The 24,916-nt window shown below is 39.9% G+C and overlaps 1 protein-coding gene across 1 annotated transcript in view; it reads right to left on the bottom strand.

Annotated features, from left to right (window-relative positions):
* The window catches only part of MRPL37 (mitochondrial ribosomal protein L37), a 294,091-nt gene that overhangs the window by 70,517 nt on the left and 198,658 nt on the right, over window positions 1–24,916 (bottom strand). The window contains 2 exon segments of the mRNA XM_044085487.1: window positions 11,391–11,473; window positions 11,476–11,593. Of these exon segments, the coding sequence (XP_043941422.1) occupies window positions 11,391–11,473; window positions 11,476–11,593 (201 nt within the window).

Consider the following 24,916-nt stretch of genomic DNA (forward strand, 5'->3'; position numbering starts at 1 on the left):
CTAAAAGACAGGGTGGCAGCAGTATGTAGCTTTTTACCCAATCTTTCCATAGCTTTACTGTCCGTTTCTGAAGGAAGGAGCATAGTAGAAGGCAACAACTTAGGTTTAACAGAGGAAAGTGAAACCACTGAAAGATCAGCAGAAGGGCACTTACACAAAAATTTGCAATCCTTAGGCCCCTTGCAGAAGCAGTCAGGCTTCTTAGGAGCTGGAGGCAAAGAATCAGGAGCTATAGCGGCAGCAGTAAAGGTGTCCAAAAGGACTGCCAAAACAGAAGGAACAGAAGATGGCTTAGGAGACTCATTTGTAAAAGCTTATAATACATCTTTTGAATATTAGAGACCTGGGAGTAATCCCATTTAAAATGCTACATCATTCAAACAATAGTATCCCCAGAGGATAATTCTTCCAAGGAGGAGTCTGGGCTCAAAGAATCCTCTACCTTCGAACCATAGTCTAGAGGGGGAAGGAGTTTGAGAGGAGTAAGAGAGGGATTCCTCCTCAAAATACAAGTCCTCATCTGAGGAATCCGATTCTCTAGGCCTCTTAACAGGAAAAGATGAACAGGGAGGGGCAGGAACAGACACCCTCTGAGGAGAGTTCAATGCCATTAAAGCATTAGACAGACTCAGAGTAAAATTCTGCCATTCACGTTGGGAATCTTTAGCAAAAGGGGGAATACATTTAGTTTTCTGCTGTTTCCTGAGTGGGTCATCTGCCCTAACAACCCTCAGAGGTTCAGACCCTTGGTAGGATTGAAAACTTATAGTAGGGATCTCTTCCCTCACTAAAATCTGAGGAACCTCCTTGGAAATAATCAGCCGAAGTTCCCACCTCAACGTCCAGAACAGACATTGGAACAGCAAGAACATGCAAGAATTCAATCCATGCCGGCTTCCAAGGACATTTTCTCTGAGTAATGGCATTCTGATCACTGCTGACTCAGATAAGGACTTGGGAACATTGACAGCTGCAAATTTTAATTTTAATGTAAAGGTACAGTTCAAGGTTCGGTTCTCAGTGGGGATGCCTTCTGTGCAGAGTCTGCATATCCTCGCTGTGTTCGACTAGGCTTTCACCAGCTGTTCTAGTTCCCTCCTACCTTCCAAACTCATGCAGCAGGTGGAGTGGGGACACTAATTTGCCCACAGTTTTGAGTGCAAATGTGCATAAGGAAGACCTGGCAACCTTCTTTGATGTCTCCCCTTTGCATTGTAAACTACAGGCACAAACCCACACACACACACAAACACACACACACACATACCTACATGCAGATGTGCACATTTATGTGTATGTATGTATGGGCATGTTTATTTAAAGATCATTTTTACTTGAAGCCCTGGGAGAAAAGCTGCACAACATAAAAGTAAAATATAAAGCAACACATGAAACATACATAACATATCAATATAAAAGAAAAGTTGCACTGTGCTGCAAAAAGCAAAACCACTCACTGTACACATATAATTTACAACAATAATAGAGAGAATATTAGTACACAGAAAGGCGAAACAGTACAAAGTCAAAGTGAACTTTATTGTCAGAGTCCACAAGGGTAACCTAAACGAAATTGTGTGCATCAGGCTCCATATTGAGATGACAACTACACACACAAATTGCACAGCGCATGCAACATACATAACATTAACTTTAAGTTAGACTGTTATTTTACTATACACTATTATAAATTACTATGTCTACAGTTTTTAGGATCTGAGTGACTGATTATTGCACATTTAATAATCCCATACTTATTTTCTGATATGTTAGAATAGCTAGCAAATAAATATTGCACTTGATTGACATTGTAAACAGATAATTATGAGCGACCATCTCAACTTCTATTGCACCAAAATGGTTTGACCGACAAGACCTTGTCACTGACTAACATTTCTGAGATTACTTCCAGATTTTAAGAACCTATTCGCTTGTGGGAAGAAACTGTTCTTGAACCTGGTTGTCTTACAGTACACATGGCGGTATCGTCTGCCAGACGCCAAGCTTGTAAAAAGACCTTAGGGCAGTGTGTGCAGAATCACTGGCTAGTTTTGCGGCTCTGTTGTAGGAACGTGTCGTATATAGACCATGTATCACCGGAAGTTGGAGCCTGTTATTCTCTCAGCGACCTTCACCACCCTCTGTAGGGCTTTTTGATCTGCAAGTAAACAGCCGCTGTATCACAACATGAAGTTGCTTGTTAGGATTGCTTTCTATGGCACCCCTGTAGAAGGTGATAAGGATGGCCGGTGGTAGATTAGCTTTCCTTAACCTCTGCAGAAAATGCAGGTGCAAGTGGGCATTCTTGACTACATGATGGGTGTTTAGTAACTAGGACAAGCCTTCCAGACAACTCAGAACAAATTACAGCAATTAAGAGTCATTACACAAGTAAGGAAAAAATTAAGTGAAAAAGGTTATGAGACAGCAATGAAGGGAAAACAGTTGAATAACAAATGGTTCTGAATCAGTGAGAAGAACTACAGGTATAGTAAACTATGAACAATGGAGCATCAATAATAGATGCAGTCATCTCTCACCTAGAAGAATTTGAATGAGTGCTGTGAAAAGCAAGCTAGATAGTATGGCAAACCAAGATAATGTATTACACTACTGCTGGAATCCTCAAAGACAGACTATGTTTTACACTTGGTTACAGATGCGCATACAAAATAACAAATTTGCCATGATACAGCTATAGTGACTGTGGCAGTGTACTGCTGAAGCTATCTGCTTTGCAGTTTGCAGGACACTGTACTATTGCAGTGTTCCAGCATTTTAAAAATACTTGTACTCATCTGAGTAATAGGAATTAGTATAGCTATACACGGCCGGCCTTAGGCATAGGCGAACTAGGCGACCACCTAGGGCACCGTAAAGGCCAGCCTCTTAAAGGGCGCGTTTTTTTATTTATTTGTGTATTCATTTTAATTACGAAAATGTGTGCTCTTCTCTGCTTTACAGCCCTCCCACTTAAAGCACCTACAGCCCGGACGACACTAAAACTGGATAGGGCTAAATTAAGTTACTTTTGGATTTTCAAAATCAAACTTTGGGAAAAAAATTGTTGACAGCAAGTTTCGAGGCTTTTATTTATTTATTTGCTCGGAATCCCTGGTAACCACCAGCATGCAATAGTTGCTTTTTAAATGCTTCACTATCGTGCGACGAGTTAGTGCTGCTATGATGTGATAAATAAACATTTAACAGACATAAAAAAAAAAGACACGGCACTGAGTACCACTGGGGTTGCTACTTCAAAACTCTTTGTTTACTTTAAAGAAGTGAGAGACTTGGTCTCATTCTGTGACAGATTACTGCAGTGCTAATCACAAGCTCCATTATCTTTTTCTCCTAAACAGGTACATACGTGCATTCGTACATGTTGTTGTTTGTCTTTTCGGCTTTTAGGGGTAGCCACAGCGGAACTCCGGTCCTCATTCATATATATGTACATAAAATGTCACATCTTATGGAAGCGCAGATGGATTGGATATATTTAGTCTGGTCCGTGCTCTTAGTCATTAGCGAGTGCCTAAAATTTAATCTCCAAATTGGGTGTACATAGGTACATAGGTGACCCTGCTAAATACTCAGGTCTTTAAAATGGAGTGCTCATGGCCTTAGTTATGCATATATATTATAGCTCTAACACTTTCTTTAAAATGTGCCACTGCTCAAACTGTAATAGTTTAAGGGACTGCAAAATTGCATATTAGTGTGCATCCCTTCCTAAATAGGATTTCCTTAAAGTGTAGTGCTGATGTGCCAGGGTCACTGATGCCTGCCTAAGGGGAGTTTTTATGCCCCATCAGCAAAACAGGAGAGGCCTGTGTACTGCAGTTGGCTTTCTCATACATTACATGATGTTACTCATGTACAAGGCTATTCTGGGAAGGAAGCAAGCAAACAAGGAATACAGAGCCTTAGGAATGTGTTTTGCTGAATGTATGTTTATAATTTTGTGTGCGCTAGGGTTACCACCTGTCCCACTTTGCGAGGGACAGTCCTTCTTTGGGCAGTTGTGTCCTGCAAAAAAAATGAAAAAATGGCAAATGTCCTGAGATTTTAGGACAAAAATATTTCTTGTATTTTATGTGATAGTTGCATAAAACAGTTATTCTGTATCTGAAACACATAAATGCTATAAAAAACAGAATAAGCAACTAATATGCTACTAGAATAAAAAAAAGTCAAATTAGGGTGAACCAGGAATCCAGGACGCCAATTATATCTTCCAAACACACTCCATCTTTATTAAACAACTGGTTTTAGCGCTTTCATCTCTACATAAGAGACTTCATCAGAAACAAATGATCTTAATTAACCCAACACTTTATATAATGTTTCTAATTGATGACATCACAAAAAACTGTAGACATTTAAAGCAGTAAGTACAATAAAAACCTAAACTTTAAAATCACAATCTAATATAGAACTAATAGTTACATTGGCACAATGGGTCCTAAAACAGATATTATGAATGCATGTTATTATAAAAAATATATTATATTATAACCCTCAAACTACAAAAATGAAAAAATATTAAAAATTATGTACCATATGTCAAAAAATAAATCTAAAGACTGTTTAAAATGTGTTTTTAAATCTCCTTATAAAAACATTTATTTTTTTAGGAAATAGGAATACTTTGAATATAGGACAAAACAGAATATTATTTATGTTTCCATGTATCCCCCGGGGCTTAATGAATCTGTTTCCTTGGTGCCCTTTTTAATAGAAAGGTCAAACAATTTATGAATTACTGTATGAAAACATTTTTGTATGTCATCAATTAGAAACATTATATAAAGTGTTGGTCAATTAAGATCATTTGTTTCTGATGAAGTCTCTTATGTAGAGATGAAAGCGCTAAAACCAGTTGTTTAATAAAGATGGAGTGTGTTTGGAAGATATAATTGGCGTCCTGGATTCCTAGTTCACCCTAATTTGACTTTTTTGGTTTAACAGTTTGTTTCGTTGATGTTACTGATGCTACTAGAATAAGCTTTTATTTGGGCCAAAAAGTGAAGTTCTGTCCTTTGTACTGTCCATGGGTATGTTTTGTCCTGCAAAAGCTGATGTTTGTACCAAAAATGTCCCACTTTGGGCATTTGAAAAGGTGGTAACCCTAGTGTGCACACGCACGTGTGTGTTTATACAGTTATGTAGCTGTGTCACAAATCAGTGAACCCAGTGATATTATCAAGATGCAGATACTGCTCCTAAACATACACAGTCCATTTATTTATATATGGTGTGTGTGCGTCAGATACACATGGGCAGTGTAGTAGACATTTTGGGATGAATGGGACAAAACAGGCTTTGCAGATTACAATATACACTGCTCATACCAACAGACTACAAACAGCTGTTTCCACTCCAAGGCACAGCAAGTTTCATAACAGAAAATGGGGGTAATTATAATACATGTGGACTGAAAATCACAACAGTTTAAGAAACATTCTAGATATGTAGATCACTCATTTAAATCTAACTTGAAAAGTTATTGTTGGAGGTATCATTCCCATCTCTTTTTGTGATGACTTATATTTTGGTCTTTCAACCAGATAAATATATATATATATATATATATATATATATATATATATATATATATATATATATATATATATATATATATCTAGATGTAAATGGCATCCTGGTATGTGACATTTCATTAACAGACAACAAGCAAATGGGCCTGCTGAGATCGGTCTTCTGCTCCCTCCCAATGAAGTGGTGATGTCATGTTTGGATGTATTTAGGTGCTATAGCTATACTACTGGATACAAAAACATATGCAACCAAGGAAATAAGTAAATCCTATACAGACAAATTAAATCAGGTAAAACAAAGGAACAGAAAAGATCACCCAGGACAGGTGACAACATTTAGTAAAATCAACTAAAATAAAAACAGAAAAGTCATCCCATGTTGTCAAATGCAAGCTCAAATAAATGAGTTTTAAACATCCCATAGATGCTGGTTAAGGTACGCTGGACTCTGAAGCCACCAAGGCAGTAGATTCCATAGGTTGGTACTAGGCTATCGGCCCTAGGGCCTATACAAGCCTAGCCATAACAATTCCCTGGCTATTTCTTCCCACAATATTTACTCAGTTTATTCAGATGAGTACATTTTTTCGGACCATCTACTGGAAACCAAAATACTCAAAAAAGCACAGATTTTGAATTGTGTAAATGAATATTCACAGTACAGAGGAATACAAATGTCTCTGTGAAAGGAACACACTTCTAAAAATAGCCCTTTTTATGGGTATAAATGGTAACAGTTAAAATAATATGTCCCCTTTCTATATGTCTTGGGGTAGCATTTTAAGGGTTGAGTAGATTTTCAAAATGATACAAGGGTGGTGGTGGAGGACTGGGTCTGAGTACTGTATGTAAATTTCTGTCTACACCTCCCCTAATGGATCACCTGGCACTGCTTTTCATACTGTGGAACAAACAGACAAAAGTGTAACACAAACAGCTTAACAGCCTCATCTAGGAAGCTCACAAGATGGTTATAATTATAAGTTATTGTTTAATTCATGTGATTCACTATTATTTACAATGGATATCAATTTAAAAAAATTCTTAACAGTGATTGTGCTGCCATAACATTTCAATGTGGAACAATAAGGAACCTGGGACTCATAACGGGGTACACTTGAGCAGTATGGGTAAGCCTGATATGATGAATGCAAATGAGTAATTAGATAAAATAATTAAACAAAAAGGAGAACTCTGCAACACTGTTCGTGTTTCAACTGCATCAAGAGCCATCCAAGTTAAGGTAAGAATATTTTACTGTATTACAGTTGTATTTGCTTTAAACGGCCAGTAATCACTATTATTTTGGGGCATTTTTTACAGCATTTATTTAATTTTATTGCAAAAAATAGTCATTTGTCTGTCTGCTGGCTTTTCTAGTTCTGCTTGCCTCCAAATCACCCTGCAGAAGGGCGAATTAGCCTGGAACTTTAATTGCTTGGTAGTTTGTTGTTGTTGTTCATAGTTGCTAGGCATTTCATACAAAGGTTGACATACTTAGGAGTGTAGAACCGTTATCCGCACTTATAATGCACCAAACAATCAGCAATCAAATGGGCACTGAAATAACAATACTCCTCTACGTGGTGTGGGAGCAGAATACATAGCCTTCTGCATCAAAGACAATTATGCTACTAACACTGCTTTCAAACTCTAGAACACAGTGTATCATTTGATAAACATAACAGTTTTAGCCATTTCCTATTGCAATATTACCAGTTTACCAATTTTTTTATGTAATATAGGCAGTTAATTCTTCAAGGGCAACAGGCACTGAATTTGTAGATGAAACATTGAGATGTAAAGTTGTTTGCCAGTGGCAATCTCTTCATTAGTTACAGATTTCTTTAATGTGGAATTGTTCAGATGATTTCTCTTCTGCAGAGATTGTTTGTATTGAGTGATATTGGTAGATTGTAATGACAGAAGTCCGAGTGGGCTTTTATGGTTGAAATTTTATGAAATGGGTAGTTTTGTCATTATTGGTTTATATATTTTGTTTCTTTGCTTATTAAAAGAATACTTAAAACTACAAATTTAAAACACATTGTAACAAGTGGTGCTGTAATACATAGGAAATATAATTTAATGCAATCAGGAAGTTGAATTAAAGAACAAATACATGTATGCATTGCCGTAAAAATGTGTGCAAGGAGTCTGTTTTGAAAACAGCCCAAATGTAAACTTAATCCTCCACTGACTAGAAGCATTTTCTACAAATATGGGTTTTCATGCATTTTCAGTGGCAGAGAATTTTACTGTTCATGCTAAGCCTGTTTTCATTGTGAGATTGCATTGTTTAGCAAATGGGATCTGTGTTTGTGCTACTCTACCTTAAGCTTCTATAAACAGGGAGGAGAGAGGTCACTATTCTACTTTCACAGGGCTGAAAGGCTTGCTTGCCTACCCCAGAGTAAATTAAACTATTTAGATTAACCTAAGCAACCCTTTGAACCAAGGCACATGGGCTTCTATTTTCTGAAGACATGATTTTTATAGTAAAGTATGTGTGAAGGAGAAACAGATTAAAGCAGGTTTATTAAAGGAAATTTCCACCTTCACTCACAGTAAGACGCTGTCCGGTTCGATTCTCAGCTAGAGCGTCTTCTGCGTGGAGACATGCATGAATGGGCGTACCTTCGTTGAAGGTTGTGCATCAGGCCTGGCAAGCCGGTATGTAAAAATCAACTGCCAAACATTAGCGGACCGGAGTTCCGCTGTGGCGACCCCTAACCGGGAAAAGCCGAAAGACACAAACAAACTTGCAGTTTAAACTACATTACAAGGTATCCTTTCTTCTATGCATTTAAATAATTAAAGGAAATGACTGGACTGGCTTTCTTGGGGAGTGAATGAGTGGAGTGGCTTTTTTGGGGAGTGACCTACCTGTGGGCATGGCTCATAGGAGTGTTTCATGAGTATGGTGTGGGTGCGGCTTAAGGGGCGCCAGAGCACTATTTCACCTAGGGCGACATATCAGCTAAGGCCGGCCTTGTAGCTATATAAAACACCATAGTTCTGTCCCACAGTCTCTCCTCAAAGAATCTGTGGGGGCAATGTAATACTGCAATAATAATCTTGGCAACATCCGTTCTGAGTAAAAATTTTGTCGTCTGTTCAAAAACTGTGTCACTGTTCTACTTACAGTACCCACAGTACAGGCACACTTGCTAAAGGTAACACCCACAGAGTGCACAGCACACCTGCTAACTATAACTCCCACACAGTACATGAACACCCGCTAACTGCAACACCTACAGAGTGCACAGCACACTTGCAAACTAACTCCCACAGAGAGCACAGTGGCACCTGCTAAGTCCAACTCTCACAGAGTGAATGGCACACCTGCTAACTACAACACCCATACAGTACATGGAACACCCATTAACTATAACACACACAGAGTGCACAACTCAACTAACCAACACTCCCACAGAGAGTACATTGGCACCTGCTAAGTCTCACCTCTCAAGAGTGCATGGCGCACCTGCTAACTGTAACACCCACACAGTACATGGAACACTCGCTAACTGCAACACCCAGAGAGTGCACAATGCACCTGCTAATTATAACTCCCACAGAGAGCACAGTGGCACCTGCTAAATCTAACTCTCTGAGTGCATGGCCCTCCTGCTAACTGTAACAGTACATTTCAAGGAAAGAATGTCAGTTTTTTTGCTGGTGCATACTTCTCAACTGTCCAGAGTTTTGCAGAAATGTTGCTGATTTTGCCTCACAATTTTGCCCTGTCCCTGATAAAATGTTTGATTTTCTTGTAAATCACTGAAGATTTCAGTCAATATCAGACATTAGAATTTCATACCTTATATTGCTCATAAAATACATATTAATGCCAAAATTGTTGCTCTATTAAATTTTACAGTAAATAACAGTAATACTTAAAAATCGTCACTGATTTTTGGTCTTTGTCCCCCAACTACTTATGACTTTGTCCAGAATTCTTGAACAAAGAGAGGTATATGACGGCATCATGGAACTGCCTAAGTAGTCAGAGAGCAGGCAGATGAGGTTCAATGTAGACAAATGCAAATTATGACACATGGATCACAAGAAACAAAACTGATAGCAACAGGCCAGGAAATGGAGGTATTAATTACAACTGAACTGAGATAGCAAGAGCAGAGTGAGAGGCCACTTGGAGTAGGAAAAAGAATGTTGTGGTACATCCTCAGGAAGACAGACTCCAGAAACAAAGACAGAATGCATCCGACTGGAATGGGTGTGTGAAGAAGTGAACTGGTCCCTCCTCAACATGAAGGATGGGGAAAGGGCAAAAGCAGCAGACTGTAAGGACCAACTACTCCTAGGTTCTGCAAAACTACTTTACACAAAGTGTTGTAGACCCATGAGGCCGACTGCCAGAATGGGCAGAGTAGATAATTCGACAGAGGAAATCAAGACAGTACAGAAAAAGTGAAGAAAGGGTGAGGGGTAAAGAAGAATACTAAATGCCCCTAAGGTACAGTTACAGGACATGGTACTCAGTGTACTTAGTATAACATAAGAGACAAAGAACAACAAAAATCAAAAAGAATACATTAATCTGACTGAGGCCACTGGTAATACCAGCAAACTATTAACAAGTTATCAGCATAAGTGACCCAGATTGTAAAACGTCCAAGTCAGACAATCACAAACCACAAAAATGAGTCAACTGTTCTAAGACAAAAGCAAAACATATTGAAAGGGAGCAAAGCTAATGCATACCAATTTGCTTAAATGACAAGTGGAAACAGCCATCCCCAAAATGGCACCAAACAATGAAATAAAAGGAAAACGCTAAGTGTTCCAAAGGCAAAAGCAACCATGAGGAAAATAGAAAACTTCACCGGAGAAGCTGAAAAACACCAGAAAACCAAAGCTACAATGGCACTTACGCTAACCTACTTTAGAAACAAAAATTCACCAATGCAAGATTATGGCATTCGATATCATACAACAGTTTCTGTTTCACAAAGAATGATACCTTAAGCCCAATCAAAAGTCCAATTTTCTGACAGCATTACTTTCCCTCTTCTCTTTGGTATAAGGATAGAAAAATATCCAGCTTATGTGGTTCAGAGAGAAGTGAACTAGAATGTCTTACAAGCTGTTAAGTATACAGCCTCGCAGAAGTCTGTAGGATACACATCATGGTAACAGTAATAATCATCTTTGTTCATGCACAAATCTTTTGACTTCAGTAATGGATCTCATTAAGACCTTGCAGACACACTACAGTGACAGTCATACTTGGGCTTGCCTAATAAAAAAAATATTTAAATTAAATATATTTCTTAGCTAAAGCAAATTTCATTTAGATAAAAACAAAGTCTCCTGGAGTGCAAAACCTTAATTAAGGTGTACTGTAAGTAAAGGCATTGCCTTTGTTTACCTGTACATGACCCTTACAAAAAATAATGGCAGGAGGGTTTTTCACTTTGAATTCAAATGATCTTGTTTAAATATAATTTCTTTAAAAGTTAGGGAACACCAACAAATTAGTTGCTGGAAAGCACCAAGTTTTCACTAAGTTAGTAACGAATCTCTGAAAGTACTATTTTTGCTGCAAAATGCACAAAGTATACAACATGATACTGGAGAGGGCAGTTACTGCCACGTCAGCATCAGCTGCCCTATATACTTAATTATGGAAGCTCTTGTATGTAATGTACAAAGCAGATTTGCAGGGTGGTTTACTGACCAGCTTTGAACTATAAGAAAGATTAATGCCTGCATGCATCAAACTTTGGTCTCATAGTGGTGAAAGGAATGGACATAGTACTACTCAAAACTTTCCCAAATATTCCCATTCAACTTAAAGTTGCTTACGACAACAATTTTCTTCTTGATTTCTGGAAGGCATTTTGCATATGCATACAGCTCTTGATCTCGATCGAGCCACACCAGGTTTTGATGCCATCACTGGAGGATAAGTCTGTGGTGTTTAACTGGAATACAACAAACTGGAACATTCTTCCATTTGTAGCAATAGTCTGCATTACTAGTGGAGTCTCTAGCACTCTGGGCTGCTCCTAAGAGAACGAAGAAACAAAGTAAGGGCACTGCTGACATTTAAAGAGGTTTTGCGCTACACATTCACTGGCTTAAGAAATCCTGCCAGATATAACAAACAATCTGAATCTTCAAAAAAGTCTCAGCACAGTCACAATGTATCATTCAGCTAGCCTGCAGCTACTGGATTACATTATCAGTACAATACTCATCTACCATAGTAGACGCATGATTAAAATTAATAGAATGTTATAATATCTACATTAGTTTATGCTGAAAGTGGTAGCTAAGTTTCAGAACAGTCTAAAGCAAAAGGAAGAGAAGAAAATGCATAATTAAAAAAATCTAACATATAAACATGAACACCTACTACAACAGATGAAGTCTAGACAGTATGCATAAACCACTACTGTTGTTTACAAATGATAATTCTGTCAATTTCAGGAAGTGCCAAGTAGTGCAAGTCCATACTGACCTTCAAAAAATTTCTGACACTCGGGAGGCGGAACACTGCAGATTACTTTAATCTCTAAACTGCAGTTGCAGCTGAAACCAGACCCATTTTGGTAGACTTAGGGATCCAACACTATTTGGTTAGGTAATGGTCATCACTAACAATAGTGACAATGTTTAATGGATGGTCTTCAGTGGACTTCTAGCTAAAGCGATAGCCAATCAACAGATACCATGAGGTTAGAAATTCATATCATTAAAAAAACTTACTTGCAGGACAAATTTCCTTACATCATACTTATAGGGTTGTACCCCATTGCATCATTGCTGATTATGTAACCAACTCAATGTCACGGCATCTTACAGTAAGGAAGAATAGCCTCTTGCAGTGATTAGTTTTCAATTAACTGGTCAAAAACCCAAATCAGGCACTTCCTTTTCTATAAGCTGGCTACTGTCTTCAGTAGCAAAAAGGCATGCACCCTTAGCTAGAATGGGAAGATTTCAGTTTATCAAAACTCTCTCATATGTTTGAATATTTGACATTTCTGATCCTAAAGTGTAAGCATGCTAGTTAGCAGAACTAGAAAAACGCAGAGACACACATGCAGAGAGACACGCAGAGACGCATTACAACGCAGTAAATTAGTTACTGTACCTGCTGGAGTTAATGTCATCCTAACTACAAAAACAGAGTAAATTCATTACTGCACTTAATGAAGAGGGTCAGCAAGATGCTCTGTTTGACATGCATGGGAAGTCCATTCCAGAGACAGGGCAGCCTCTGGGAGGCAAATATCTCTCTCCAGCAGGTTTTGTTGATGTCCCATATTAGATTCAGGATTTTCAAGTGGGTAATGTGTGAGGAGTTAGACTTATGGATATGGAGCATCTCTAGTAGGGCAAGGTCTGAGATTGTCTTGTAGGGAAGACACAGATAGTACAGTTTTGTACACTTACCATAAATGTAGATGTTAGAGTGTATTCACTGTTGCAGTCATCACATTTGGGTAATCTGCTGGCAGGTTGCCCTCAATCGGCCTGAATAACAAAGTCTTGGGTCCTGCGTCGGATGCTGTCTCCTCTTCCATGACGTCAGGTCGTCAGGGGTATAAAACATGCAGCCGATGCCATTTTATTCAGTTTTTCTTGCCCCAGATGTCAGGTGCCCCCAAATGGGGAGCAAAAATATTATATAGATAGATAGATATATATATATATAAATAAACATATATGTAAATGCACTTTTAGCAACATAAACTTTACCTTCATCTAAAAGCAAATACACCACAAAGGCTTTAGAATATAGTGAAGGAAAGAGAAGTTATAGAAAAGGGGGATGGCGGGTGGGTAACCCGGACAGCAACAGTGAATACACTCGAACATCTACATTTATGGTAAGTGTACACAACTGTACTATGTTCTTCGTGTTTCACTGTTGCAGTCATTACATTTGGGTAGAATCCCAAAGCTATGGATGGGAGGATGGAACTAAATAGCATTAGGAGCGGCTATAAGGCCCTGCAGAACTGCAGTGGCAAAGCCTGCCCTGGACTTGGAGAAGAGAGGCAAATGATAATGCTTTGTGAAGGTATGAACAGAGCTCCAAGTAGCAGCTTCTAGAATGTCTTTGGTTGGAACTCCTCTGAGAAAAGCTGCTGAGGTAGAGGTAGCCCTAGTGGAATGTGACCTGATCCCCTTGGGCACAGGTTTACCATGGTGCAAGTAGCAGAAAAATGCAGTGGCTTATCCACTTAGAAATAGTCTTCTTTGATATAGCCTTCCCCTCTGATCCTGCAGTAAATGCCACCAGTAGTTGCTCAGACATTCTTAGAGATTTGGTCCTGTTTAAGCAGAATCTTAGTTGTCTGTGTACGCCCAATGAATGCAGAATCCACTCCCCCTTGTTCTGTGGGTTTGGGTAAAATGTTGGCAGGTGAATTCTTTGGTTAAGAGCCACACTGGATACCACCTTAGGCATAAAAGAAGGATTGGTCCTGAGGGACACCCTGTCCAAGTAAAATGTAATAAAAGGCTCCACAGCCATGACAGCCTATAGTTCTGAACCCCTTCTTGCTGAAGTGATTACCAAGAGGAAAGCTTTCCAAGATAAAATTTTATATCCGCAGTAGCTGCTGGTTCAAAAGGAGGCAGGGTGAGTTTTTCCAGCACAAAATTGAGGTCCCATGCAGGAGTTGGTGATCTTCTGGGAGGCCTTAAATTTTTGGCCCCTCTAAGATGCTGTTTAAGCAGAGGATGAGAAAAGAGGGGAGGCTCTGTGTTGTAATGAGCCGAGATGGCAGACACATGGATTTTTACTGAAGAAAAAAAAGGTAGGCCCTTGTCAAGCATCTCAGTCAAATATTGTAAAATCTGAGGAATATTGGGCTTTGCTGTGTCCGTTCCTTGTGCTTGGTTCCAAGCACAGAATATCTTCCATTTAACAGCATAAGATTTTCTAGTAGTAGGCCTTCTGGCTTCCAAAATGACATCCATCACAGATTTACTGAGAGGTGTTGTTTGAAAAATTAAATGATCAGCCATGCTGCAAGGTTCAGAGTTTGGAGCAGAGTGTGCAGAATTTGATTGTTCTGCTGAGACAGTAGATGAGGTATTTGAGGCAAGTACCAAGGAGGGAGTTGAGACATATTCCTTAGAATTGGGTACCAGTTCTAGCGAGGCCAGTCCAGAGCAACTAGGATCATTTTTGTTTTTTCCTGTCTGACCTTTAGTAAGACCTTGGAGAGAAAGGGCAGAGGGGGAAAGGCATAGACTGATAGGTTTTTCCAACTGAAGGATAGGGCATCCACTTTCCATGCTTGTCTGTGATAAGTCCTTGTGCAGAATTTGTCCAGTTGATAATTTTGGGGAGAGGCAAATAGATCTATGTTTGGGCTCCCCCATTTCTGTGTTAACATGCTGAAGATTTGTGGATCCAGTTTCCACTCGTGCGGGTCCCATAAGATTTCTGCTTAGGTCGTCTGCCAGAGTATTCTGCTTTCCTGGCAGGAATTGAGCTTGAAGATGTATTTGGCAAGTCAAAGCTGTGTTCTACAATGCCATGGATAGTCTGCAAAGGGGGTAGGAATGTGTACCCCCCTGCTTGTTTATGTACCACATAACCATGGTGTTGTCCATCTTTATCAGTAGTCATCCTGGGTGAAGAAAGTCCTTGAAGGCTGTCAGAGCATTCTGAACAGCTAGCATCTCTTTCTGGTTGATATGCAGATGCATTTGTTTTGAGCTCCATTTGCCCTGAATGCATCTTCCCGCCAGGTTGGCCCCCCAAGCATAGTCTGATGCGTCTGTAGTTAGGGTTTGGGTGGCAGGGGGTAGAGTGAATGACAGTCCCTTGTTTTGGTGACATGTCTCTGCCCACCAAATAAACTCCTGTTGTAGGCAGGGAATGAGAGGAATCATTGTTTCCAGACTGTGACAATGGTGACTCCATAAACCTTTTAGGTACCAGTGAAGTTTCCTCATATGCAGTCTCGCATATGGAATTAGTAGAATGCAGGATGCCATGAACCCCAAAGCCTGCAGAAGTTGTCTTGCAGATAACTGGGTTTTTGCTGCCATTTGTTTGAAGTATGTTGTCAGTTGCCTTTGTTTGTCTGGCATAAGATAAGCCATCTGGGCAGTTGTATTCAAGCTTGCACCCAGGAATGTAATTATTTGAGAGGGTACCAGTTGTGATTTCTTTTCTTTTATTGTGTACCCCAGGCATGTTAGAAGCCTTTTTACAAACGCCAGATGTTGACGAAGTGTGTCCTTGTCCTCTGCTTGAATGAAACAGTCATCCAGATAAGGATAAATTTGTATGCTTCTTTGTCTGCAGAATGCAATTACTGGTGCCAGGCACTTTGTAAAGACCCTGGGCACAGTAGATAAGCCAAAGGGCAGTGCAGAGAATTGTTAATGCAAAAAACCTGCCTTGAAACGGAGGTATCTTCTGCATGATTCCCTTATGGGGATATGCAGGTATGCCTCTTAAGTCTAGAGTCACTAACCAAGCGTTCCTGCCCAGCATAGGCAGTAGCTGTTGTAAAGTCAGCAATTTGAATTTTGGAATGTCCAGGAATGTGTTCAAAATCAATAAGTCCAGTATTGGACGCCAGGCATTGTCTTTTCTGCGTACCAGGAAAAGTCTTGAATAAAAACCTTGTCCTTTTTCCTTTTCTGGTACTGGTTGAATAGCCCCCATATCCATGAGGGACATAACTTGTTTCTGAGCCTCTGCCCACTGATTTTGTGGCAGATCTGGACAACTGTTTGGAATTGGCAAAGTATGGAAATGAAATCTGTACCCCTGGGATACTATGTTTAATACCCACTTGTCCTGGGTAATTAACTGCCAATTTTGAGCATGAAGTGCTAATTTTCCCCCCAAGGGGGCTGCCAAAAGATAAGTGCTTGGTGAAGGTAGAGGGAAGTCACTGAGACTGCTTACTGTAGGGTTGTGCTTTGTTTCCTCCAGATTTGGAGGTGGAGGCACCCCATTGCTTTGACCTGTAAGAACCCTGTGATTGGTATCTAGAGCCTTTTGAGTGCCTGGATTTGCCTTGAGTGGCTCTGCTGGACACAGGAAAGGACCAATTTTTAGTAGGCCAGTGCCTACTTAACCTGGGTGGCTGCACTTGTAAGAAATCTTTTACAGTTTGCATAGATTTAGCTTTGTCTTCCATTTTCTTTAAAACCTCCTCTGCCATATTACCAAACAGAGTATAATGCTTCAAGGGGGGCATCCAACAATTTAGCTTTAACATGATCAGGCAGATTTTGCTCCTTGAGCCAGGCATGCCTTCTAATCACAGATCCAGTAACTGCGGCCCTGCAAGAGGCCTCCAAGGAATCAAAACCACATTGCAAAGTATGCTTTCCAACCTGTTCTGCTGAATGCAATAATTCATGTAATTCTTTATTTTCCACACAATCAGAAATCAACATAATTTTCTGTTTCAATAAGCCCATAACATGCTGTTGATATTTAAGCATATGCAACTGGCAGTTTAAGGCCCTAATTGCCAAGGTTGCAGACGTAGAAACCTTCTTTCCCCATCTATCCAGCGCTCTGGAATCTCTATCAGAGGGGGTAGGATTTTTGGCTGTAGAGGCCTTTACACCTTTGGGACCCTGTGAAATAGTCTCAGGATCAGCAGCAGGATTTTTGAATAAAAATGTATGGGAGTCAGGAACCCTGTAATATCTGTCTGGCTTACTAGGAGCCGGAGGTAGGGAATCAGGAGCCATGCTTGACTCCGAAAACACATCATCAACAATGTCTAATACAGGAGGTATTGCCAAAGGCCTCTGCTGAGGAAGGAGGAAATCCCTAAGCCTCTTTTTTTGATTCAGAGAAATCCTGACTCTCCCAGTGAAAATGTTATCTTAAAGTATGCAAGGTTTCTCCAAAAGAGTAACCCTTAGGAGGAGATGCAGATGCAATGGATTCTTCTGCATCAGAATCCTCATAGGGTGGAATAGAAAATTCCTGATCAGAAGAGGAATCAGAAGAAATGGAAACCTGATCTGAAGATTCATAATCAGTGCCTTGCCTAGGCCTCTTAGTGGGGGGGGGGTTGAGAACACTTGATCAAGGTAATTAAGTCCTCAGCCATTTTGATCATCTGTTTTTTAGGCATAGGGCCCTGAGCACGTGGCTCATGTGTAAGTTTTTTAGACCTAGAAGATGTTTTTGATCTTGTTTTTGAGGCTGGCGTCAGTTTTATATAAAAATGTTGAGGCCTGAAAACACCCTCAGAAGCCGGTGCCTGCTGAGCGGCTCCGGACCCATCCAAGGGAGAGACATCCATGGGTTCAATACTCTGAGAATCTCGTGACATACCGGACTCCACATGGGTCTCGGTAGAGGCCTGCGACTCAAAAGTAGCGGGTATCAGGGGCTACAAAGGCGCTTCACTGAGTTCCGGCGAACCGGCGACCGGATTAGGAGAAGTTTCATCTGTTTTGGACCTCGACGGTCTGTCTCTGTCTTTTTCTTTGTGTTTCTTGTGAACTCCAGTAGTCGGATTGCTAACAGACGACATTTCAGGGTAATTAAATCTTGATCCAAAATATTTAGAAGCAAAAATATACAGACGCTTAATAGTGCGTTGGTTAAATCTAGCACAAAACCGGCAGCAAGGCACGTTATGATCTGGGCCTAAGCAAGGAATACAGTACAAATGAAAATCCTTATAAAGTATTTGCTTCCCACAAGTAATGCAGTTATTAACTTTTACTGACATCGGTAAGGAGCAAGAAAAAGTTTCCCTAACGGAGTACTTAGCTTTAATTGAAGACTTCGGTTCTGAAACTGGAATCGGCCAACCGGCACTTGCAAATTGCTTTTGGGCACCACGCGGCAAGAAAGATGAATAAAATGGCATCGGCTGCATGTTTTATACCCCTGACGACCTGACATCATGGAAGAGGAGACAGCAACTGACGCAGGACCCAAGACTTTGTTATTCAAGCCGACTGAGGGCAACGTGCCAGCAGATTACCCAAATGTAATGACTGCAACAGTGAAACACGAAGAACATCACCCCTGAGCAATCTGTACGATACTGAAATGAGTGGTAGTAATCTGAGCCTGTCCATATAGAACAGGTGTTGGAGGCCATGTATTCTCTTTGTAAGGTATTTCAGTGGCCTTTCCATTTAGTGCAGATGTTTGGAGAGGTACATACCAAACGGGGAGTTATACTCAATTATTGGTCTAATGAGGGAGGAGTATAGAGGTATAACCTCCTTTTTTCTGGATGCAATCCCTTTACTTATGAGATGAACCAAGTAAAACGTTTTTCTGACCACTGCCCCGCTACGATGGATGGTGATGAGGTTATCATCCTGAGTAGTGCCACTCTCTCTCACCACATGTTGTGTGCTTAGGGGTTGGTGTGTGGGTAATCAGCAGGGGTTTTTGCCTTTTGCTATGATACATTTTACATTTTTTTGTGTTCAGCTTGAGGCCTTGACTTTGGCATCAGTCATTAGTTGCTGTTAGACCCTCTTGCAGTATGTTAACATCATTTGGGGAGTCAATGACAGTACCCAACTTACAGTCATCCACAAACTTGGTCAGCCATGGGCCTTTTGTCTTTACCTGGATCTCTGAGAAGTATATGTCAAACAGTAGGGGTCCCAGAACAAATCCCTGGGGAATTCCATTAGTGGCAGATCTGCTATCGGAGGTGGAGGCACCTATTTTGACTTTGAGGATCTTGTCGGTGAGCCAGTTGGCTACCCACCTGATAAAATAGGGATTTATGCCAAGTTGTGTTAGCTTTTCGATGATGCCCTAGTGGGGGATTATGTCAAAGGACTTGGTCAAGTCAAGGTAAACTGTATCCACTGACTTTCCCCCATCCAAGGCCTTAGTGACCGTCTCAAAGACGTCAATCAGGTTCAACAGGCAAGATCTGCCCTTGACAAATCCAAACTGGGTGGGGTCAAGTGCTTGGAGATTGCCTATGTCCTTGTTTATGAGAACCATAACAATATGCTCCATGGCTTTACAAATCAGACTTGTCAACCTAATGGGGTGGTAGTTTCCAGGGTCAGTAGTGGCACCATCTTTGTGCAAGGGGATGACAATGGCAGTGCTGGAATGAAGCCTGTACTTAGGCTATGGTTGAATAGGGTGCTCAATGACCAAGCCAGTTCTTACTGGAGATGGTGCAGAATACAGCCTGGGATACTATCAGGTCCTATAGAAGCTGTGTTATTTGCCTTGGATAGGGCCTTTAGCACTTGATCTAGGGAGATGAGGTGCACGAACTTGATGAGTGGATGGGGAACCACAAATCTGTCCCAGGGGGTTCCACCTGTGTCCCACACTGACGGGTTTTGGGGATAAACTCTTGGCTAGGCTTGTAAGGGCCCCAGAGACATTAGCCTAGTAACCTCCTATGATCCTATGTCATCAGTACTAAAGAGTACTGAAATGGGCTTGCATTAAGAAAGCTTCTGCCTACCTGTACCCCAACCTCTTCCAGTGATACACAACCACAACACAAACAAAGTACAGTGTCCCACACATTCGGGGCTGCTCCCAATGTCATTTTCATGCCTTTGATGTCTGAAGTGCAGGGGAATGCGACATTACAGTAGCAGCAGCTCTGTACTTTGGGTGATAATGAAAAACAGTGCACCTTGCATAAGAATAGTAAGTGATGTGCCTACAAAAGGACTAGTGGTCTCTTATCTCCAATATCATTGTAAGCCTATAACTACACTGATGGTGTCTCAAAGATGGTTGATTTAGGAGTCCGCTGATATTACGGGGGGGCATCCTCCCATTCCTCTGATTCAGTCTATAGCGACACAATCTCATCCATTCTCAAACCATGCCCTTTTGTTCTCGGGTACACTTGTTTTTCAATCATCATCTGCTACAGATGTTTCTCACAATTGCACTGCGAAGGTAAGCATTTTTAAGTGTCACATAAAAACAGGCGCCACCTCAAAAACATTTTCTGTGAGTCTACATACGTGCACCACTTTGCAAATGACAAGCACCTATGTTCCTGTATTTTATGGTTGATTATATAGCGATCATTTTATCCCAGTCTTTGAAGAAAAATACCAAGCAAAGATTGCTGAGATAAAGGAAAGACAGCTTGAGTGGTTTGGCTTATTACTGTACATGTACTTTCCCAGGGCTCTGTCAGAGTGTGGCACCATGGAACATACCTCTTAAATGTCCCTGATTCTGCCTCATATTTTTGCTATTCCTCATAAAATTCTGGTATTCTGGTAAATCATGGAGGATTGCAATCAATCAGTGCCATGCATTAGTGTTCCCCTTCTTATTATTCAGAAAATGCAAGAGGGAGCAAAACATGCTGCTCTATTAACTTTAAGTGAATCATATTAACATTTAAAATAATCCAAATGTTGGGTCTTTGTCCAGAATTCTTGAACAAAGAAGTTGAGAGGTATGCCATGGAGTCCTATCTTCAGAATAAGTCAGCAATGTTACAACGGCAGCTGTCAAAGTATGCTTACACTGTACCATTCTAACAGCCAAGCAAAAACACGGATTTGGTCCAGTGTTCTCCATTACTGCCATACTTTGTTTCACCAGCAGGTAAGAGGCATGTATTAGGCAGAAACTCATAAACAGACTCATTTTCATACTTCTAATGTTGTGAAATGGACTTGGCTAGTACATTAACAAGACTTCCATATTTCTTGACAATGCAACCAGTACATTACTGTGTGGCATGTGTAGTCGTTCCACATAGGCTGAGCTCTAATAACTGGTGAAGCTGAAACCAGATTTTCACTAAATTAAATGCAAGGGTACAATTTTGACAACTGGGGACAAATTTGACTCAGACTTTCATAAGACTTTTTGGAGACCCACAGAATCAACAAAGACACAACTTTACACCAAAATTAATTATGTGGTCACTGGTAAAGAATCACACAATGAGAATAGATAGGTTGATAAAGTGAGGCCCCAGAAATAATGCTGACAATTTAGCCAGAAAATCATTAAATTGAGCAAAATTATGTACAAATGCTGTAACAATTAAATGAAACCTCAAAATCTAGGATAACATTTTAGAGTACTAATTAAGCACAAATAGTGTAGCAATTAAATGAATCCTCAAAGTCTGGGATAACATTTTCAGAGTACTCTTACGGACACATGAGATAAACTATGGAACTATTACTGTGCAATTGTATCCTAAAAGGTAATTTCACAGTGACTGAAGAAAATCACCTTTCAGAATAGAATAAAACAATAACATAAGCATATTTTCAGGTGGTGGTGTTCAGATCACGGCAAGATGAAATTGTGGCACAAATATATACATATAAATACGTACACATATGGGTACCACTCAGTTGTTTGAAAACTCCAAAATACTGAAAATACTAAACTTTAAGCTTTTACAGACTGAAAATATCAAAATCTCATAATACTGAAAACTGCTGGTACAGTAGCGAGTGGAAATTTGCCCTTTCCCCACTGCTGTGCAATTCTTTAATTGGTATATATAAAATTGCATGGGGGCAAGGTCCACTGCATAAAATAGCTGTTTTTCTTGGTTTTTGCTACTTGAGTTTTTGTTATTATGGCACAGAAACACAGATACAAGCATATGCATTTGTACATGTTTGTGCATATGTGTGTGTGTGTGTGTGTGTGTGTGTGTGTGTGTGTGTGGGTGTGTGTGTGTGTGTGTGCATTATACATATAAATATGGGTCTATATAATAACGAAACAAAACCCTGAACATTAAAACACAGACAAAATATATGAAATGTAAAAATCACAAATGATGTTGAACCACGTATCATCAAATAGCATAACATCGAAGGTAAGTAGTGCAGAATATACAGTGCAACACAGATGCACAACCCACATAGTCTATTACACTGTAAAAGAGAATATAAAGAATATTTACTAGGTATGACGTTGTGGTACCTTTCCAATACAAGGTGGTATATGCGATTATATGCAGCAGGCAGGGGAGGCATGGACCCTTGAAAACACATTTTTAAATCTTACATACTAAGTTTCAACATTTATTGTCACCTTTGCAAGTTTCTCTCTATTCTTCTTAGTTTTGGGGCTCATGATTACAAGTTTCATACTTCATATAATGTGCCAAGCAGCTGAAAGCTGTAACACAATTTTTTTGGGAACAGTAAGTAGATTGAAAGGCATCAACTCAATGTTATTAAATGAAATGTTTTATTTCTGCCACAAGAGGGAGCTATATAAGCTTAGATAAAGGCTAGAGTTCACAAAGACATTTGACAATGCTTACAGTATTCATAGGAAAGTGGACATACATTATTCAAAATACTTACAAATACATTGTAATCATATTCAAAAGGATGACCAGTTGGAAGCAGTACAGAACTCACCTTGTACAGTGGCTGAAAATGATGTCAGAAATATTTCCAGAAAGTTGCAAAGAGCAGTCTATTCTTTCAGAGCCAAACCATATACAAGAGCAGCATGGTTTGAGCTTGCTAAGTCACATTTACATCTTTATTTTTTATGGAAAACTACATGCATTGAGGGTGTGACAACAATAATGTAAGATGACAATTTTCATGCAGCTGCAACATACACGCAGGCTGTCTTAGTAAAGAGTGTGTGTGTGCGTATATAAAGAACAGGATGGCCCATGTTCATATTGCTCTTGCACTTAAACCTGCAGCACAAACTTCTCTGTATGCTTTTTTATTCAAACTGTTATCAGTCTTGTAGAAATGTCTCTGACACTCCTAGTATAGTGACTGTAACGCATGTAAAACATCAACAGAAAAATGGACAATGTGGAAGAAATAAATTCGCTAAATATGCGGTCACGTGGGTTTCCTCTGGGTACTCCGGTTTCCTCCCACATTCCAAAGTCATGCTGTAGGTTGACTGGACACTCTAAATTTGCCACAGGTGAGAGTGTGTGTGCGTGTGAGTTGTGCGAAGGAACTACTGCAACAGGGCTAGCCACCCGGCGGTGTAAACCTTGGCTCGACAGGATTGTCACTGAGGAAGTGACACCCCGACCCCAGGTGCAAAAATGGGAAAAAGGGTTGAGGATGGATGGCTGGATCAAATAAAGGAAGCAGCACTGTGAAGAGCTAACATGCTGTGTTAGGGAATCATTAATCAAAACTGGCAATTTTATTTTTACCATTATTCCTTTTTTCTATGCTGCTCTTTGCTCTTTTAAAAGCAGAACAATTTAGTAATGAGTGATACTTTGATGGCTTTAATAAATCTTCCTACTCTTCTTTATCAGGTTTGTGCTATATGATCATTAATATCTATATGAATTACCAAAACCTCAGGAAGAGTTTTTAATACTTTTATTTATTAATTTTATTTATTTATTTATTTATTTTTTAACTATAATCCAGTGATTTAGGAGTAAAACATCCCCTCCCCATGCTTTACTGCAGCGTCAGCACTGGAAATGCAAACCCAAGTGTGTACAGCAGAAGAACAGAATGTAAAGACGTCATCTTCCTGCATCAGCAATGAGTATCTGACTATTTTATCCACTAAGCAAATGATGCTGCTTAAACTGCAAGCTTCATTTTTTGGGGCATGTCCTTTCTCAAGGGATGTGCGAAGTTCCAAACAGGGTTTCAGCTGCAGAATTTTAGACATGAAGTTCTGAGGCCAGCTGTGAACAGGACTGAGTAGAAGGCACTACAGCAAGCATGGTAAACACAAATGGAAAGCATGAATAAACAGAGGTAATTTTAAAACACGTTCACTTTAAACTACATTATGAAGATGGAAGATGATGTGCCCACAAAGATGTACTCCTCAACTCCGAAACAAAATGCTGATGCATAAAAATAATAAATTAAGTAAACTTGAAATATATTTTTAACTTGTGTATAAACAATGCTGCACAACTCCTAAATGCAGAGTATGCAGGCTCATTAGTTTGGCTGGTGGCTGCCTGAACATAGTGTACCTCAAGCATGTTGAAAGTTCTAATCCTCCCTAAATAACACCATAACTTAAAAACAAATGGACTGTCCTCTACCAGTTAGATATACTGTGGTTTAAAAATGCATCCTTTTTTTTTTCTTTTCAAAATTTTCAGGTCTGGCTTTCAGAGATGTTTCTCTCATGATGCAGAGCTGTGTGTGGAGAGAAGGCATGTAAAATGCCTACAAATGACTTTTAGACAACATGGCAGGCATCTAGAAGCGAAAGTTACACAGCAAGTCTACAGCTGATGCTCACCACATAAGCAGATAACCAACCCTGCACAAGTACCAGCACTAATAACATTTATTTATTCATTTAACACTGGTAACAATGAGTGGGCCGCAACCTAAGCTACTTGGCTAGGGCATTACACAACTGTACATCACATTCTCCTCATCAAACTACACTC

Source organism: Protopterus annectens, chromosome 10.part0 (genome assembly GCF_019279795.1).
Source record: "Protopterus annectens isolate FY-2018-M chromosome 10.part0, PAN1.0, whole genome shotgun sequence".
Lineage (NCBI taxonomy): Eukaryota > Metazoa > Chordata > Ceratodontiformes > Protopteridae > Protopterus > Protopterus annectens.